A 19,961-nucleotide genomic window follows, 5' to 3' on the forward strand; every position below is an offset into this window, starting at 1 on the left:
CTGCAAGATGGTTTGGCTGTCTCGCCAAAGCACATTTACAATTTATGTTTGTTGTGAAGAACCGGCTTATTGCCTGTTTAATGATTATCTTAAGATTTGGCTCAATGCCGAACAACGCTGTTGTTTGCTGCAACAAGATGAGAACCAAACAGGCCTAGTGGAATAATCTTGAGTGGGTTTAATGAAAAAGGCAGCACATGTGGCTATTTTTGATCTTTCAGGCAGATGAGAATTTGTGATTGATGTCTGGGAGTAGTATGTAATTAATTAGTGATTAACATGCAAAATTCAGTGACAGTCTATCAATATAGTGAGCAAATAATTAGCATTCAGGGCTATTACAAGTCTGCGATCCGTCAATCATTGTTTCCTCCTTTCCTTTTAATTGATTAAAGATCAGCTTTTTTGTTTGATGTAATATTCAGATCCAGTGTGCGTTTTATTCTCAACTCCGTCATTACTCATATATATATATATACAAGCATTTTAATTCTGACTAACTCAGTGACCATGTTTCTTGCGTGTGAATTAAATCCAGTCCCGTGTGAGGCTTCCCTTCATCACTCACTTTATGTTTCGCTCATCTTTTATTTCAGACCATGAGCGGATTGGGAAAGATTCCTCCTACGAACAAGAAGGGAAGGTTCAGTTTGTGGTCGATGCGGTCTACGCCATGGCGCATGCCTTACATGACATGCATAAAAATCTGTGTCCTGGAAAAGTTGGCCTCTGCTCCAAGATGGACGCCATCAACGGCACGTCACTGCTCAAGTACATCCGCAATGTCAACTTCACAGGTGTGTACACGAGTAAGCACTCTGCATAATGAATTTTACTGCATGTAATTCGAAGGGGAAAAAATGACGTTCTACTTTTCCGTTCATCAACACGCTCCTTCGGAGGCTTTTGTAAGTAGGCAGGGGTCTACAATTATCAGGCTACTGAATGTAAATTACTCCCAGCGAGTACAAGAGGCTGAGCTTCGTGGGAGGTTTGACAACAAGCAGAAGAACAGCGGGAACTGTGTGCTTTCTGAGATTTCCTCTTGTCAGCATTGAATATTCCCACGCAAAAGATCCCCTTGCTTGAAGTGCACTGGCTGGATTTAAACAAGTGTGCAGGGCAGTGAAAAAAACATCGCCAGCAAAAATAGATATTGGTTTCCAAGTTGCAGTTCCATGATTTGGTGTGTTAGAGTTGTTTACAGAAATGTTTGGGGAGGAGATGATTTATCAAATTAATTTCTGAGAATATTTGCAATATTTTTCAAACGCCTCAAGACCTGAATTCTTGACAGCATATCACCAACTGCCTCCCTCGTGACTGATGCTAACACAATTGCAGCGGTTAATGGGTGCTAAGGGGATATTTTCATTTGACTTCCTGAGGTGCCTTATTTCTAACTACCCCTGGGGTGTGTATTCGGTATTCAAGCAAACTTAGATACAAGCTTCCTTTTGCAGTTCATCTGGAAAAGTGTGGGCACTGCCAAGCGGTGAGGTGAGGCTTAACAGGTAGAGCGGTCATGCACTCATCAGAAGGTTGATGGTTCGAGCCCCTAGACCTGGGAGTCCAGATGTAGGTAATGAACGTGTGACTCGGTACCACTGCTCATGAGCAGGCGGCGTCCTTCATGATAAAAATGATTTGTTGAATGAACTTGGAGTGGTCAGTCAGACTAGAAAGGTGAAATGTGGCGTGAACCAAACAAGTAAAATAACACCATCTGAGAGACTCTCTCTCCTTTGCTGCAGACCAAATCGGGTAGAACTTGGTATTTAAGAGGTCAGAAGTTTAGGTTTTACTTGAACGTGTAAACGTAATGACAATATCACAAACAAGATGCATTTTGACACTGGAAATGAATTACGGGCCTACATGCGCCAGCGATCTAAAACCCATGAAAGTGGGCATGTGCATGAATTTAACCCGTTGCCTCGTGAAGAAGTAATACATGCAGAACAAGCTAAGGTCAGCACCGGTGCTTGAAACAACTTTAGCTAATTACACACTGACTGTTTGTGTAATTAAGCAGAAGTTAATGCAAGTGGTTATTTGTATGACAAACCCATTGGGGGACATTGGGTGATGAGGGGAGGGGGGTCACAGCCATGGGAAGTACATGACGGGAATAATTTAACATGCAATGAAGGGAAAAGTAAAAGTTCTGAATGTGAAATCCAGAGTTCAGTTGCAGTCAGCGCCTGCAGCTTTAAGTGCTCCAGGTCATGCCCTGCATTAACCATTCTGACCGGAACGTCCGGGCCGAACCCCAACTTGAGAGGAAGATAGCAGAAATGTCAACCCGGCCCTCTGGATGAAAATTGTCATCGTCAGAGAAATTTAGCAGTTGGAGAATTCAGACTGTCCTCTCAAGAAAAAAATGAATTAGAACTTGTTTTCCCAATCAAGCATTTGTCACGGCAGAGACTAGACAATTTAGACATTCTGTAATGCAAGATAATGGCTTTAAGTATGATGTATATCATTAAGACTGAACGTTTTGGATGGGGGTTATTTTTTTTAAATAAGGAAAGTTTTTTTTTTTTTTAAATAACTTTAAATGCATATCCACAAGTGGCTGCATTCTCTTTTCTCAGTCCAAATATCCGGTCTTTCAAGAACTCAGAATGCAAAGGTAACAAAGCCAGACGGTGGCGCTTCAACAGAGATCAATTTTGTTAACAACTATATCAGGGACATTGGAGAAAATGCCAAACGGAAAAGTCATGATTTGGCATTTACTTCCCCAGAGCCAATTGGTATATAATATGAGAACGCTTTAAAGTGTGAATTTGTTATTACACTTTCATCATAAACTTCTTATCAAACGTCCTCGTCAAAACCGAAGCCGCCCTCGCACTTCTAATTTTTGTCGGCAAGATCTGTGTTTTGATCAATTTTAATAGACATTTCTCGCGGCATCGGCTAATGGTTTTTAATGGAATCGATTTGCTTTAACAGCAACTATGACATCCTGAAAATGAAAGTTATGTTTAATTACATTATCTCTTGTGAACTGCAGCAAATTAGAGACCTTAATGTGCCCTTAGGTGAGCCAACCTTAAAAGTGGGGAAGAAACACGAGCATGCTTGTAATTCCAATGAGCCCCTGCAAAGGATTTAGACGATTCTGAGAGCGGCGTGCATGAATTAAATGATAGTTGTTACGCTTGCACACTTCCTCCGTTGTCTCAACAAATTCCAGTTGTGTCAGCTTTCAAAGTATCAACATAGGGCCGCCCGCACACACACATTTTCCCTTGTTAAAACATTTAGCAGATAGACTTAAATGAAAAGACACTGACAATTTAATTTAAGCTAATTTAAGCTGCTTTCTTTTTTCATGTAGGAGTTATCTTGTGCAGTGTTTCCTCAAAAGAGGAACGGTTATTAAAGAAGTAGTTTGTTCGTTTTTGATTATTTTTTTTGCTAGCTATGCAAAACTCGCAATGCCTTTTTGGAAGTGAAAAGGTGAAACGAATCGATAAATGCAATCAAATTAGTAAAAATATGCATCCTGCTCAATTTCCTGTATTGCTGAGGTCGGCCTGAAAATCTTCATAATTGCACATGGCCGCCTGCAGTTGTCTTGGAGACGCCCTCTTGATAATAACGCAGTTAGGTCCGTCTGGTTTCGACACAAATAAGCCTGGTCAACAACTCTGAACCTCGGGTTCAAATATCAGTTACAGATCAATACTGTGACCAACATACACAAAAACAAAATATTTAATTATTAATTATAATTAATGCTTGTGTAACATTAGGATAGTTCCATAATCTAGTGGACACAACCTCCAAATGTCACTGTTTTTTTTATTTATTTTTTTACACATTTTAACCCAGAATTGATTAAATATTAGCAAATTGACAGAGAGAAAGGAAACAGAAAATGGAGTTGAGGATGCTATTAATTGCCCTCTGTGGGACCATGCGCTCTGTGATGGGCTCTCATCTCCAATTCTGTGTTTCCCTCACCACAATTTTCTCTATAACAAGTTGTGAACGCTGGAGAGGGGTTTGTCACTTAGCTCAGAAATAGACAGTGGAGGCATGAGAGAGACCTCAAAGTGGTAATCAAAATCAGTGCCGTCATTCGTTATCACTCTGAGTGGGGCGGACCTTGTGGATAACAAGCAATGGGGCAATAAGCAGAATGAAGGAGTGTGAAATGATGTGGGAACATGAAGAGACAGCAGCCCTGGCCCTCCTCGAAGCACCAGGGCAGCGTGGCTGTCAACATCCATTTGGCTCCCATCATTACCACTAGAACTGCATCGGCTTTGAGTCCCCCTTACAACCTCATTTGATTGTGGAGCAATGAGAGAATAGCATTTTGATCTGATACCATATCGTCCAACACTGGACTTATGTTAAAGGTAATTCATGTCCTCAAATAATTGTTTGTTTTTTCCCCCCTTTCATCCTTAGGAATCGCCGGCACCCCGGTGGTATTCAACGTGAACGGTGATGCGCCTGGTCGCTATGACATCTACCAATACCAGATCAAAAATAACACCACAGAATACAAGATGATTGGAAACTGGACAGACCAGCTCCACTTAGATGTACGAGTATTTGACATTTTAAAATGTGCATCCAAGTTTGTATGTGTGGCATTCGTTAATATCTCGATCCACGTTCCACAGTTGACTGTTTTGCATTTCCCAACTAATCCAACGGTTTTAGCCTCGACAAGAAAATGTCATTTAAAGGCAATTTATACTACCGTCCTACCAAGAATTTAATTAAATTGGTATTTAGATTGACGGATAAAGTAATGGGTACTAACAGACAACTGAATTTGTGACAATTATTCAGTTGAACAAGATTATTTTAAATTTCTCGAAACAGTAATAATTTAAGTAGACATGATCTTCAAAAACAGACAATCACTATTTTTTCTACATTTAAAGCAACATTCCAACACATAGAACTTTATTTTGAAAATGAATTCAAAATCTTGAAGCTAAATATTACTTTTGGCTTTATATCAGTTATACACGAGTGCCCATGCATTAATCTTTTTTAGACACACATACTGTAGAACCCTCAGCTCGACTTATTATTTCCCCTCTAGTAAGTGCAGTATCGCTTTGCAGTAATTAAACATTAAAGTTGTTTCCTCTCGAGTTATACTTCATCGAGTTCACACAGTGATGTCTTGATAAACAGGCTGCAGCTTTCTTCCGGTGCCTCTCCCGTTCGTTCGATTGCTGTTTTCCTCTGTGTAAACTAATCTGCCGAGTGTTAATTAAATTGTGTCCTCATGCATGCAGCTTGTTGTTTAATATGTAAGCATCATTCCAATATGTAGTAACATTTCTTAATGTTCTTGCTGTAACGACTTGCACCGTATTTATTTACCTTGGCTTTCAGGGATGAGGAGAATATGAGTATCATGTCCTTCCTCTCTCTTGTATGCCCCCCCCCCCCCCTCCCAGACTAATGAGATGCAGTGGCCTGGTGCAGCACAAGAAGTCCCCTCGTCTATATGCAGCCAACCCTGCCGTCCTGGGCAGCGCAAGAAGACCGTGAAGGGAATTCCGTGTTGTTGGCACTGCGAGAACTGCGACGGTTATCAGTATCAGGCTGACACTTACACCTGTAAGATGTGTCGCTTTGATTTGCGGCCTAATGAGAACCACACTGGCTGTAATCCCATTCCAATTGTCAAGCTGGAGTGGAGCTCGCCATGGGCGGTCATCCCTGTCCTCATCGCCGTCCTGGGCATCATGGCCACTGTGTTTGTGGTCGCCACCTTCATACGCTACAACGACACACCCATTGTTAAGGCGTCGGGTCGAGAACTGAGCTACGTACTGCTGACGGGTATCTTTCTTTGCTATGCCACAACATTCCTCATGATCTCCACGCCTGACGTGTTTATATGTTCCCTGAGAAGGATTTTCCTCGGCCTTGGCATGAGTATAAGCTATGCAGCGCTCCTTACCAAGACAAATCGGATCTACAGGATCTTTGAGCAGGGCAAGATGTCGGTCAGCGCCCCTCGATTCATCTCCCCTGCCTCCCAGTTGGTCATCACATTCAGCCTGATATCAGTGCAGCTCTTTGGCGTGTGCGTGTGGTTCGGTGTTGACCCGTCGCAAGCCATCATCGACTATCAAGACCAGCGTACCGCCAACCCGAAAATGGCCCGCGGTGTTCTGAGATGTGATATTTCAGACCTGTCTCTCATCTGTCTGCTGGGTTATAGCATGCTGCTAATGGTCACCTGCACAGTTTACGCCATCAAGACCAGAGGGGTTCCTGAAACGTTCAACGAAGCCAAGCCCATCGGGTTCACCATGTACACGACCTGCATTGTGTGGTTGGCTTTCATCCCCATTTTCTTTGGGACCTCACAATCAGCTGAAAAGGTAAGCATTCCAAATATGGTGAATATTAAGCGTAAAATCATCAGCTAGTGGTTTAATAATTATTTCATGTCAGACAACAATGCAGTCATTAAGCATGAATCACTGCATTTACACTGAGAACCCTGGCAGCTGGTTCAATTATTTGAACATTATTCAATGTACTTGTGCATGTTGTAAATCAGTTTTCCAGCCCGGAGATGCTTTGCATCTTCTGTTTGCCTCATTGTTAAGGAAATTGCATTACGTTTGAATAATCACCCCATATGTATTTGTGGATCGCACCATTCATTCATCATGTGACGATCCGCTTTGTGCAACAATGTGGGGATTTATAAGGCTTTCAGAACTAACTTGTGAGTTTTCTTCACCTCGCTGCTATAGCGTGGTTCCTTTGCTCATTTCAGCTTCAATTTCTGAATAGTCAATGATTGGGCATGCATACATAGAATGTACAGCTTTGTGACGTGGCTTAAATTTACTGCTGCTCTTGTGTTGTTTTGATTTTCCTCAGGGGAAATGAGTAAATGACAAAGTGCCACTACTAAATGTACCAAATTTGGTCAAAGTCAATTATCATCAACAGGTTGCAGAATTTTTGCACAATGCAAATTACATCCGGATTGGATCCAGATATTATGGAAATGCTTCGGAAAATGGGGGTACACTTGCGTTGGACTACTGTGTATTTAATATTAGAGCTAGAGATTTCTAGCTAGCGTATTCTAGCTTATACGCTGATACAGGGAAAACATGCAAACTCACAGAAAGGTCGCAAAACAGATTCGAACCTGTGACCTTCTTTGATGTGAGGCAACAGCGCTTAACACTGTGCCATCTTGTAAAATGTGCATTCAATTCACTCACCAAAAAGCATGAAGGGGTCCGATGTGCACTGTCATGCAAAATGACTTCTGGATGTGATGCAGAATAACGTTAGGACAAAATATTACATTTTAACATTGCCCCATTTACGGATTCAAAAATCTGTAAAAAATAAAATAAAAAAATCGGTTAAAAAAACAACTCTGATTCACTTTTACTTTTCATGGTTGGTGTATAAAGATACCAAGAACAATTTAGAACATTTTCATGATGCAGATCACCATGTGGAAGGTGTAAATCCAATTAGGAGGGGAATGAGCTGCTCGGCGGAGGTTTGCATTCTCGGAGTGCTTTTCTCCTTTCTTCTTTTTTTTGTCTGCCATCAAAATCTCCTGCCACATATTAATTTGCGGTGCTTGCAGCCGTGCATACCCTATACCTCCCACTCTCTTTCTGATAAATACATCATGTTTCCACACACATCGAGTTCACTTGGGCGACAAAAACAGCCGACAAAGTAAACGTGTCCTCACATTTTTGCTGTTTTGACATTTTCTGATTCTTTAAAAAAAATGTGAATAGTTAATAAGTAGAACATCTACTCTTGCTCTACTTCAAATCACATATCCTCTGCAGAGAGGGGCTCTGGTATTACACGTCTCCTGTAAACGCGCTACTTGCAGTCCACCCTCCATTGTTTAATGTAGGCGTATTAATACAGGCCTGTCAGTGCACCTGCTTGGCACGATATCATTAGGTGCCGCATTACATGAGATAAGATACATCATTAAAACGAGTCTCCTCCGCACGCGATCTTTGGAAAATGGAACAGTGGAAAAATTCTAAATGCAAGTTGTTGTTTTTTTTCTTTACAAACTGTACTTTTGAGAAAGATGACAAATGAGTACAAATTTAGGACAAGTTGAAGTGTCTTCGGTGTTGAAGAGCATGACATCTATTCGGAATCAAATGTTAAACAGACACAGTCACTCCATGTTTTATTTCCTAGTTTTCAGAGGCAATTTAATGTTGTGTTATCCCTGAAAATCAGTTCTGTGAAAAAGTTAATCAACTCTGATTCACTTTTACTTTTCATGGTTGTTGTATAAAGATACCATGAGCAATTTAGAACCTTTTGCTGATGATCCAGATCACCATGTGGACGGTGTGAGTCTTTATGAGGGGAATCAGCTCATAATTAGTGCTTTTCTGTTTTGTACTTTAATTCTCCTTTAGTTTTCAACATTTGAGATAATTAAATTAAGTATAAAAGAAAAGAAATTATGCAATGCTTTTACGTAGATTCACACAGAAATGTTGCTTAATACGTCTTCATTACTAATGAACATTTATATAAATCTTAGAAAATAAGATCAATGTTTTTCAAGCTCAACAACATGCATGTCGTACCCCCATGTTGGGAAGTCTCATTTATAACTCTTGACATGCCTGTGCTTCAGGACATTGTGGGCTTTTCCCACAACAACCAACTCAGTCATTTGTGATGTCTGCAAATGTAATGCCAGAGAAAACCTGAGGCAAGTATGTCTGAAGGATGTCTGCCAGCTGTGTTCCCACCTTCGCCTCGCGTCCATCATCTTCTGTACAAACATCGTGTTAATTCAAGTTTGAAAGCAAATGTCGTACAAAATAATATAATAAAGTCTGAGTGAATCAATTTTTACACACCAACTCCAAGGGAATGACACACACAGCCGTCCCTTGTTTATCGTGTTACGTTCCAGGACCCCCGGCGACAGGTGATAATGCGCAAAGTAACAATACTGCGCTGTTATCAACCCACCTTCTACTGCATTACCCTTTCCTGCATGCCGACAAACACTTTTGTATTCTAATACAGTAACAGTAGTGTATATTTCTTTTGCTCTGAAACACTGCCAATGCTACCTGTACTCTTAATCCTAAATTTGTGATACTGTACTCTCATTCTACACGGAGTACACTATTATCTCTCACTCTATAGTATAATAATAATGATAAAAACTTTACGAGACTAATATGTGAGCAGAGCAGAGTATTCACCATTGAAAATACTGCAATTAAACATGAATGATGGTGATGATGATGAATTTGCTGTGGAACAATATGGAACAACTGATGTAGGCATAATTCTCAGGATGAAAACGCAATTGAACTCAATTCATTATTTTATTTATGATTGTGAATGAACTGATTAAAGGAATCATGTCTTTTTTTTTTGCGGGTCCGTGAAGCTGACATATGTTAGCATCGTATATGACCTACGTTTCATATCCTCACAACACTCTCTGCATCAACATATCTGAGCTGTGGGATGATTACCGCAAATGAACAATCTCTTGCAGGCAATTTTAACATGCTGGAGGACACGCTCTCCTCCCCTCGGCTGTTGCCCGTAGCTATACTGTTGATCTGCCACCCAGCTGTGAGTTGCAGCTGTCAACAGCTCCAGAACGCATACAATTCTCATGTTGTTGACTAAAACGTCAATGCAGAAACACGCAGATGTTATAGACGCCCATCAGAGGGAGGTGCGCTTCTATTAGCGGTGCATCGTAAATAAATAATAATAAAAGAAAGCAATGAATGCAGAACTCAGGAGAGATGAACCCGGCAGATAAAAAGTACGAGTTAAGGGAACTTCATGCCATCAAGGCGTCCTATTATGCGATACTGTGGTGTGCCAAGTTTTCACAAGAAGCAGTGATTTAAATGCGAGTCCATGAGTAATGCTGCATCTGTCCTACATACCAGACTGTAAAAGCCTCAGTCTATTGGAAGCAATCACATGCTCCAAAAACAATTCTTCTCCCTGCAGCTTTGGTGGGAAATAGGCTCTCAGAATAAAATATGGGAATTTGATTTTGTTTGACGGACTTAATTCCAACTGTGCAGGCTCAGAGTGGCACAGCCTTCATTATATGTGCTCCGCTTCACCTAAAACTTTAAAACTAGAACATGACTGCCTACCCCTCAACAAGTAATTGTTTGCCACATCTCTCCACTTATCTCCTCTTTAACTCAGATGTACATCCAGACCACAACCCTGACCATCTCTGTAAGCCTCAGCGCTTCAGTCTCTCTCGGAATGCTCTACATGCCGAAAGTCTACGTGATTCTCTTCCACCCGGAGCAGAATGTTCCCAAGCGAAAGCGAAGCCTCAAGGCTGTGGTCACTGCGGCCACCATGTCCAACAAGTTCAACCCCAAAGGTGGCCTGAGGCCCAACGGAGAGGCAAAGTCCGAACTATGTGAAAGTCTCGAGACACAAGGTTGGTCTCATGCCTGATACCTGAAAATATCAAATGTCTAACCAATGGAGTTTTATTTCATGCTCATGCAATGAGCAAATCTGCGTAGCAGTTATAAAATACACATGTGTAAGTATTAACTAATGAGCGTGGTTTATGTGAAAATAATTGACGGCAGCGGTGCTTCACAGTTCGGCAGTTTGGGAAATGAGTTGGCCTTGCGTGGCCATACAAATAATTAGGGTGCCATCAATGTGCCAGCAAATGTGTCGTTAAACTATATTTCTTTATGAATATGATCCATTGCAGATGATATAAACAGAACCGTGTGAATAATTGAAACTGATGGGAGGCCATTTCTCTCATTAGCCTGGAACTGGGATTTCCCCCATTTAATAATTTTACAATCTTTTAATTGGTCAATGGAAGATAAACGTAATAGATGATGCAACTTAATAATACATACATGTTTTAAGGTTAAGCGATATTTCACCATCTCATTTAGTTTTGCAAGATCCCCATTTGGCACGTGATCAGGAGGTGTGACAGGGTGCCCATACGACCATATGTCAGTCACCAAGGTGAAGTGTAAGAGTAGGCATGCCCTGTGCGTGTGGGGGGGGGGGCTTTAATCAAATCAAGTAAGCCAACATGTTCCGACTACTTAGGCCCAGTTTTATGCTCCGACAAGCCGAATGCTGCAGATTGATGTGCATTAGGACTGAAAAGGCTCCGCCCATCTTTGCATGTACACCTTTAGTTGAGTCTCATCCAATTGAGAGGCTATTTGCAAATGCTGATTCTTACCCTCTGGTTGAAAATATGAATCTAATAAGTGCTCTTTGTGCTTATGTGTTAGACTGTATTGAGGGAGGGGAGCCTTGTGAGGGACTTTAGACTCTCAGGTAACCTGATTAGATCATGACTTTGCCATTTCACTGTGTTTTCTATGGTTTTAATTTCTGCTAATGTTCACCACAACCCTCATGCCTGCCTGTATACTATGCACAAAGCATCCCGGTTGCCTCTGGCCACAATAAGCCCCCCCCCCCGCCCCCCGGAATGACATAAAGCAGTAATCACACCCTCACAAATCCACCCTTCGGACAACAGATGTTAACGAGGATGGACAATATTTCCGTGTGGTGCTGTAAAAAAAAAAACGGTCACGGTAACGCCCGTTAATGTGGGGCGATGACGCCACTCTGGCTGAGTGCAGAAGACAAGCGGTAGCCATGCGTACCCTGCAATTTGTTTTTTTTCCCTGATGCCAAAGAAGGAACTTGTAGTAATGGGACAATAACAACAATAAGAGGGAACAGGAAAAGACAGATGGATCTGCCAGCTCCAATACTTTCTGGACCATCTATTCTTTATCTTGGCCTAGCCACTCATAAATATTCAAATAAGGTTCATTTATCAGTGCTTCTCTTGGAGGAGAGGCTTTGGATGAAATGGTGAGGATACAACCCCCCCTCCAATGTGGCACTGACAAATACACAGAAACATTTAATATTACACATTACTCCTGTGCAGCACTTTTGCTCCGACGCGACCGTCTTCTGATTGAATTCATCCTCTCTGACATATTCAATCATCCAAGGCTGCCATGGGCAGATTGGCAGTGCGATTGCCACCAACAAGCATGCTCGCTGAGGGCATCGTGTTACAAAGTGGTACGATAGACGCATGACTGCACACAGGTCCTGTATGTTACAAGTATGACCAAGTATTCTGGGCTTTAAGCTCTGTGGTCAAGCCCTTCTGTCGTCTGATTAAAATAAATCTGGATGACAACAACAGCCCCATGTCAGATCACATATTGTCTTAATAGCATTTGATTTATTTATGCAACACGCTTGACAGTTCAATATGTTAATACACTGACTGACTGCTGCATGCTTTGCTTGGTGCACATAGTAATCTCAGGTCTCTGCATGCAATAAAATATTAGCATTTTAATTCTGACTGTTATTGTTATTTTTTATCATAATTATTCACCTTAAACAATGAATAACCTTTTTTGATGCGAGCAAAATACACTTTTTAGGGTTAGTTAGCTTAGTTGACAAAAATTGACAGTAAACTTATTTTTGCTGTTCATTATTCAAACTTGTGTTGCATTTATGCCAATTAATCACTGAATTATATTACAGCTCAGCTTTATCAGCCAAACAATCTCAAGACGTAATCTAATTTCAAACGACAATTGGGAAATGTATCAGTAATAAAAATAACCATTGATACCTGTATGATTTCTACTTTTTTATAGTAGTTTGCTTTAAATCACAGTGGCATTTCTTTTTAGTAAATGACAAATTGAACACTAACTTTTTTCTTTTGCATCATTCTGCTATTAAGCCTTGTTCTGCCCGCACTCTTTGAGCAACTTAACCATGAATAGAACGTGAGCGGAAAAATCTTTTCAAGCATGTCTGAATCGCACCAGATTTTTTTAAGCCTTTCCTTTTTTCTCCCACATTTGAACCCACAGTGTTGGCCTCCAAGCAAACATACATAAACTACAGCAACCACGCCATCTAAGCCAGAGGTGAACCTTGGAAGTGGAGCAATTGACCTGCCTGAGGAGAAGTGACCTGGATTCTTGAGAAAACGGTGGGGTGAAAAATATATGGAGCACTTCCAAACTGCTGCACTATTAGACGACTGGGGTGGAAAGATGGGAATGTGTCAACTGCAAAAAACAGAGGGTATGATTATTTTTTTTCCAAGAAAATCAGCTAAAGGCTTGAGATGAGTTAGATGAGAGTTTATTGGATTTTAGGATGGAAATGGAAGGAATAAGGGAGATTGAACAGTTCATTTCCCTCTCAACCCCTGTCTGAGACACAAGTGAGCATTGTGTTGTGACGTTTCCAGATTCCGATGAGCGAGCCGAGCCGCCTGGAAGCTCCAGTAAGTTTCCTTCTTAGGTGTGCAGCACAGTGCCGGTTGTCTCTGTGGCTGAATCCTCTCTTTCATTTCAACAAAAACAGAGCGGTTTCTGTTTTTGCTCAACAGTCAGATGCAGTTAAAAGATAAAACTATGTAAAAAAAAAAATATATATATATATATAGTTATTACTTTGGTTACTGATATTTATTGAGGTTGGAAGCTGCAGTACTCTTCAAACTGTACACGCCTTACGACAGTACATTCAGTATTCCTACGTAACGGAGGCAGAGGAAAATAAAGCAGTGGGTCCCATCCTGGTTATTTTTTAACAATTAATGTTTCACAATGATGATAATGATTCCATCATCTTGGCAAACCTAGTGTACAGTCCCAGAGCATGCCAGTGGGAGCATCACGTGTACTGTGCTGTGTTGTCAATGTCTATGGAATGCAACATTTGTCATTCACAGTGATGTAATCATCACCGATACGCAAAAGACAACCCACTACTGCATAAAGAGTCATTTCAGACACCAAAGGAGCTAAGCTAAAAAAGAAAAACTGTTTGCCGTGGACGACCTTTACATTTGGCACCACACTCCACTACCGTCAGCTAGGACTTGCTAAGTACTTACTAGGTCCTGGCAATGCATATTTTCAACATCTCGGATTTAATGGCCCTTATTTATCATACTTTTGCAATAGCAAAGGCAATGATGGAGGTTTGTTTATTTGTCCACCCAAACCAATATTAAAATTTATACTATTACAATAACATGTCTTCTTGGATGGATGAATGGATGATGGGTGGATGTTTAAGTGAGAGAGATTTACAGGACTAAAAGAGAAACTTGGGTTTAGCACTATAGCTTTATGGGATATCCTACTTATCCTTCCTTGAAAATTCACGGACTATTAATTCACATTTTCCCATATTAATGTCCTTTTTTTACGGTCAAACCTGCACTAAGGGATAGGATCACTCATAGTGCGGATCTCACATTCTCATCACTGCCTGGGAAGATGTTCATCCTCAGCAAATATCCAAATAGATTTAGCATTGAGAGAAGAGGAGCTTAAAGGCCAGATAATATTCAGGAGCACACTGGGGATGAAGAAGCAGGGTTAGTTTGTTGCTGAAGTCTTCCTCCCTGGAGGTCAAAAGTAATTGAAATGCATCTATACACGTCTGCTTGCTCTCTGCAGTAACGCTGACCTAACCTCTCATTTTTACATTCAGAAGACATGGGATGTATTTGATAAACAAGGGCCACTGGTTTCATTCTGTGCCTCGTGTCCATTTAACCGGTCCTGCCATTCTCTCCATGGACGCTCTACGGTGTCGTTTTACGTTCCATCCATTCTGTTCGACCACGATGAAGAGATGTATAATTTATAATTAAGAGTGTAAAATTCCATTTATGTCTGCAGTCTTCTGAAGTATTTGTCTGAAACAGTAACTCTGGAACTTGTCTGATTCAAATGTTATCCTCAGCAATTCAGAAATGTGTATGTTGCATGTCAAAACTCGTCAGTTGTCCGAATCAATTTGAGAAAAAGGTGCGATATCCAGAGGGAAAACTACTGCAGAGAGTTAGAAATAAATATGTTTTGTTTTATCGATCAACGAAATTCTCATCATTTGAAAAAGTATTGTTTGTGAGATTGTTTGTGTTTGTGAATATGATAATTTACCGTTTTTTTTGTTTTTTTTTGCCACAGCCCCCGCAAACCCTTTTAATTTTTCTAAAAAAAAACACGTTGTCTGTGTTACAAAATAGAATATGTAAGTGCTGAATGAAATTAAATGGCAAGTTAATGTACGTTATTAAAATGAATTGATCATGTCTGCTTTATGTACTTAATTATTTTTTAAAAACATTTAAAAAAAGAAATACAGTGCCTGGATATTTATGAATTATCTATAGAAGAAAATACAATGTGTAGAGCATGTTCATTTTTATACAAGATATTTCTAATAAAAAAAACTGTTTTGCTAATTATGTGCTGGTGTTCCTTCACAGATTGCACATTTTGCAAGGAACTCAATAGGAAACGGTATTTCTCACCTTTATTGGTTGAGCCGGACGATAAGGAATAAACAGACTTGCCTCATTATGGATGGATCCAATATGGTCTCACAGATCAGAAATAAAGGACAGCAGGCAGCGATGCCTCTGTGCTGGGGCAGGATGGGAGGGTGAACAATATCTTAACTTCAGAGCAGGCAGAAGGAAACAGACTTCCAAATATATCACACTGGAGTCAACAACAACAACAACGCTCATTATCCATACGAGCACAAAAGAAATAATATTGATCACAATTACCATCTGGATTTAACTAAGCAAATAGGCAAGAAGTTTCCATGAAACATTCCGCAAAATAAAATTGTAAAAAAAAATAGAACTCACAACTATGTTTGAGGTTGAGCATTTCCAAGCATGCAATGCAATGAGATCTGGAGGGATTGGGGCTATGAACAGCAGCGCAGCCTGAAGAGAGTCTAATCAGAAAAAGGGACTGCGGTTTGCTGGGCTGCATAAAAATTAGACTCCGAAGCAATGGAAAAAGGTCATGTTGTCTGATTTGTCTTGTTTCAGAGTGATGGGCGCATGAGGGAAAGAGAGGTGGATGAAGTGATGCCCCTCATCATGCCTAGTGCCTACCACACTAGGCACTAAGCTTGAGGAGGTAGTGTTATGTACTGCGCCAAAAAAATACGGTTCCACTCCTAAACTCATTTGTGGATGCGCTGGAGAAGACTTTAACGCAGTGGCCCAATTCATCGACACCCACAGGAAGAGAAAAAACAATGCGACTTTGGATGGAAATGATGTTGTCACATGGGAGAAGTTATGCCACAGCAAAAAAAGCAGTCCAAAAACACATTAGTCCACATGTTGTACCTGTTAGTCTCTCACGCGGAACGTGATTAAAAAGACCTTGCATTTTCATTCAAAGAAAAAATAAGTCTACATTATGGAAGCATACTGAATTATATAAAGCATTCTGAATGTTATTTATGACAGTTAGAGTTTTATGGTGGATTCACGGCGGCGTAAAAGAGTACCGTAACTTGAATAATTGGAATCCAGCTAAAATTAAACGCTTCTGATTCCTTTTTTTTTTTTTTTTTTCTTTTTTTTTCTTTTTTTTTTTCTTTTTTTTTCTTCTTCTGATTCCGATGCTATGACACGTCAGACTGTTGTTTGTTGCACATCATTGTGTCTGGCAATGAGTAAGGAGACAATAGAGAAAGTTTGGCTATAACACCACACAACAACCACATGTTTTATTTGGTGAGAAGAATTTAATAAAAAGCTACTAATAATAAATAAACCTTTCATATTGTTAGAATGAAGTGCCAGACAGTCAACTCTCGCTACCCGCCGAGCGCCTCACACAGACAGTTATGAGATTCTCAATTGGATATTTATTTTTATCGACCCAAAATGTACTAGGCGCCATATTATTTTCTACAAATTGCTGTGAAAAAGCCACATATTTTTGAATATTTTCCAATGAAACATAATATCCCATCAAGATACCCATTGTGCAAATTAAGAAGTAGTGTGCATGAGATTATTTTAAAAATAAAAGTGCTTTCCTCATTTGAGAAATCACTTTAATATTTCCGCTCTGCTGCTCTCGCCTCATAGTGGGTATTTTATCTTCCACCTGGGAGAAAATAATTATATGTGGCAGAGGTGTGTCTTTCTCTCTGAAAGCTCTGGCGATGTTATGCAGGTCTTCGGGCTGTGCTGACTGACGATTGAACATTTTCATTGTAAGTACAGTGTGCTGCAGGAATCAGGTCAAAAAGCACGTCTGTCTTAACTCCATGTGTTTGTCGGACATGGTCTAAACGAGAGTTTAATGTACGCAAATGAGCTAGAAAGTAGATCCCTTTCGATACGTGAAGCTCTATGTTAGCGTGATGCAAATAACAATGTATGTAGAAATAAATAAAAATAATGTGAAGAAAACTTGGATTTTTTCATCAGGAGTTTTTCTGGTGACAGTATGGATGAAGGGATGATGGTCGGACCATTGCTGCTATTTACCAAGATACTGTGGAATTAGTAGTGGACAAACAGATTTTCTGTGTCTTCAAGAGCTCGGGATCGGGATGCAGAAGAAACCGTTATTACTGAATGTGATGCTTTTTGTGAATAACTTCTAAACTAATAATGACATCAAAGTGAATCCAATTGCTAAAGGTTTGTTTTCTTGGATAAAGAATCTAAAAACAGAGATAAATATAGGACAACCATTTTTGGTGTAAATCATAATATAGGGAGAGTGAGGTGCTTGGCGGAGGTCTGTGCGCTCCGAGTGTTTTTCTAGTTGACTTTGGTTTAATTTAAATAAAAGTAATTGCTGTGCATTGGTGGGTGTGTGTCCTTCTTGTTATGGAATCAAATCACATTGAAATGTCTGAAACACTGCTTGTGTTGCATTTCCATCCAACATCTACATGAAATAGAAACAAAACACAAAAGGGGGGACATTTCCTGCGTAGCACAATAAATCACAGCAACAACCTACACAATGTTATGTGGCCGATTACAAAAAATGTGCAACAAGAATTTGATCCGGACCTCCCTTGAGCTCTCCAGTGTTGTCTACGGGAATGGACTTCTGTCTTGAATGAATACTTTTTCTCCGTAAGGATGACAAATTTCTACAGGAAAATATTGGTGCACTGTAAAACACAAAGCGCTTTAACAATGTTACTGCACGCTAGAACGAGCTGGCACGATGCAATATCCCTTCAGGTATTACAGGAATGCATTACATATTTGAGTTGTAAAATATTTGTTACAACACCGCTGCGTACCAGAATCACATTACCGTAGTCTGGATTAATACGTAGCGCATGTTCCATGTCGCCCCGTCTCACTTTGTGTGTTATAGTCGAGATGACGAAATGCCCATCTGTTGGGTATTTGGTAGAATACTTATTCTTATGTGACAGCACAGATGGAATATTAGCTGTAGCAGTTAATCTGTCTGACATATGTTCTTAAATGATGCTTCAAACGTAGCATCTGACCAGCAGGTGTGTTAGTCGTCAAACCAGGAAGCGCGGGTCAAGCTGCAATGCAGGAAATATAGCCACAAGACATTTCTTCATAACCAAAACCACAATCGCACATTCAACCAATAGTCTCTTTGTTGTGGTATTCATCACCACGTAGTCATTGAAAATCAAATTGGTGCCATACAACAATGGAAACTTCGAGTGGACGGGGTTAGCGTGATTTATCGCTAGTGAGTCAAACTTCACGGTAATAATAATTAATCATCCCAAAACACCCTCCAACTATAATTACATATTTAACTACAACCATAAGGATAATGGGTAATAATGTAATAACGTAATCTTAATAATGCAATCTGTTCCTTCCATTTTCTTGTTGAGGTTCAAATCAGGCACCCTGAAAAAAAATATATTTGATATTATATTTAATTATGGAATGGGACCCAAAGTTAAAGCGGCGTCTGTAGCCAAACGGGAATTTCCCTGGGTTAGTTAAGGATTAACACGCTTGTAACGTTCCAGGTCATCTTGAAAGAACTCCTTTAAGATTTTATGTAACTGAAAATAGCCCTTCCCCCCACCTCGGACCCGCCCCGAGGAAGTGCTTGCTGAATATGTTTGAGCAAGTCTGCTTCTTTATTCATGTTTAAAAGGCTTGTGTGCATCTTTAGAATGTCAGATGATACGTGTGCGATTATTCCTGACACCCTGTGGAGTTTATGAAACTGCCCCATCAACCAATCAGGTGGAGAAATACATTTCTAGACTGAGATCTAATAATCATGCATAATATAAGCCTTGTCCTAACCTCAAACAATCTCAAACTGCATGACAGCATAAAAGCCCTCTCGAGGAAAGATAAATACCCCATCGATAAAACAGCGAAGTGACGTGGTGTAAAAGCTTAGAACACAATATGTTGTTCAATGCTGAACAGTAGAAGTCATGGAGACCTAAACCTTTATGGATTTAAAATAATAATTTGGTGATTAACATGGCAGCCCATGAACTGATGATTCTGAAGTTTATTTTTTATAATTTCCTGACTAAAACAATTTGCCTAAATGAATATCCAACTGTGTCTCATTAAGCGTTACATATTTGGTTCAACATCTTGCCATTTGGTGTCACTGCAACTCCAGCCAATGCAATAATAACCGGACAGGCACTCGGAGAGCGCAGACCTCCGCCCCTCATAACTAGATTTACAGCGTTCACATGGTGATCTGGATCATCATCAAAATGCTCTAAATTGTTCTCGGTATCTTTATACACCAATCAGATCCAGAAGATACTTTGCATGATAGTGCATATCAGACCACTTTATGACTGATTTTTGATGAGTGAATTTTATGCATGTTAAATGATTATTTATTTATTTTTAAAAAAGCCGGTAAATGGAAAAATCTTTTTTTTTTTTTATCCAGGCAGGTATCCAGATCGCTCTCAAAGTTTTATGGAATCTGAGTTAGACCAAGAACCATCTTCAGATTTGTTTTCATCAAGATCCATCCAACAGTTTTTCTGCAATCCTGCTAACAGACATAAAGATGGCATCAAAA

At 40.1% G+C, this 19,961-nt stretch overlaps 1 protein-coding gene across 1 annotated transcript in view; it reads left to right on the forward strand.

Annotated features, from left to right (window-relative positions):
* The window catches only part of LOC137909782 (metabotropic glutamate receptor 4-like), an 82,258-nt gene extending 69,258 nt beyond the window's left edge, over window positions 1–13,000 (forward strand). Inside the window, exons 6-10 of the mRNA XM_068754205.1 lie at window positions 597–797; window positions 4,435–4,571; window positions 5,448–6,383; window positions 10,231–10,477; window positions 12,951–13,000. Coding sequence (XP_068610306.1) covers window positions 597–797; window positions 4,435–4,571; window positions 5,448–6,383; window positions 10,231–10,477; window positions 12,951–13,000 — 1,571 coding nt within the window. The remainder of the gene's footprint in view (window positions 1–596; window positions 798–4,434; window positions 4,572–5,447; window positions 6,384–10,230; window positions 10,478–12,950) is intronic.
* Window positions 13,001–19,961: the final 6,961 nt, after the last annotated feature.

Source organism: Brachionichthys hirsutus, chromosome 2 (genome assembly GCF_040956055.1).
Source record: "Brachionichthys hirsutus isolate HB-005 chromosome 2, CSIRO-AGI_Bhir_v1, whole genome shotgun sequence".
In the NCBI taxonomy this organism is placed as follows: Eukaryota; Metazoa; Chordata; class Actinopteri; order Lophiiformes; family Brachionichthyidae; genus Brachionichthys; species Brachionichthys hirsutus.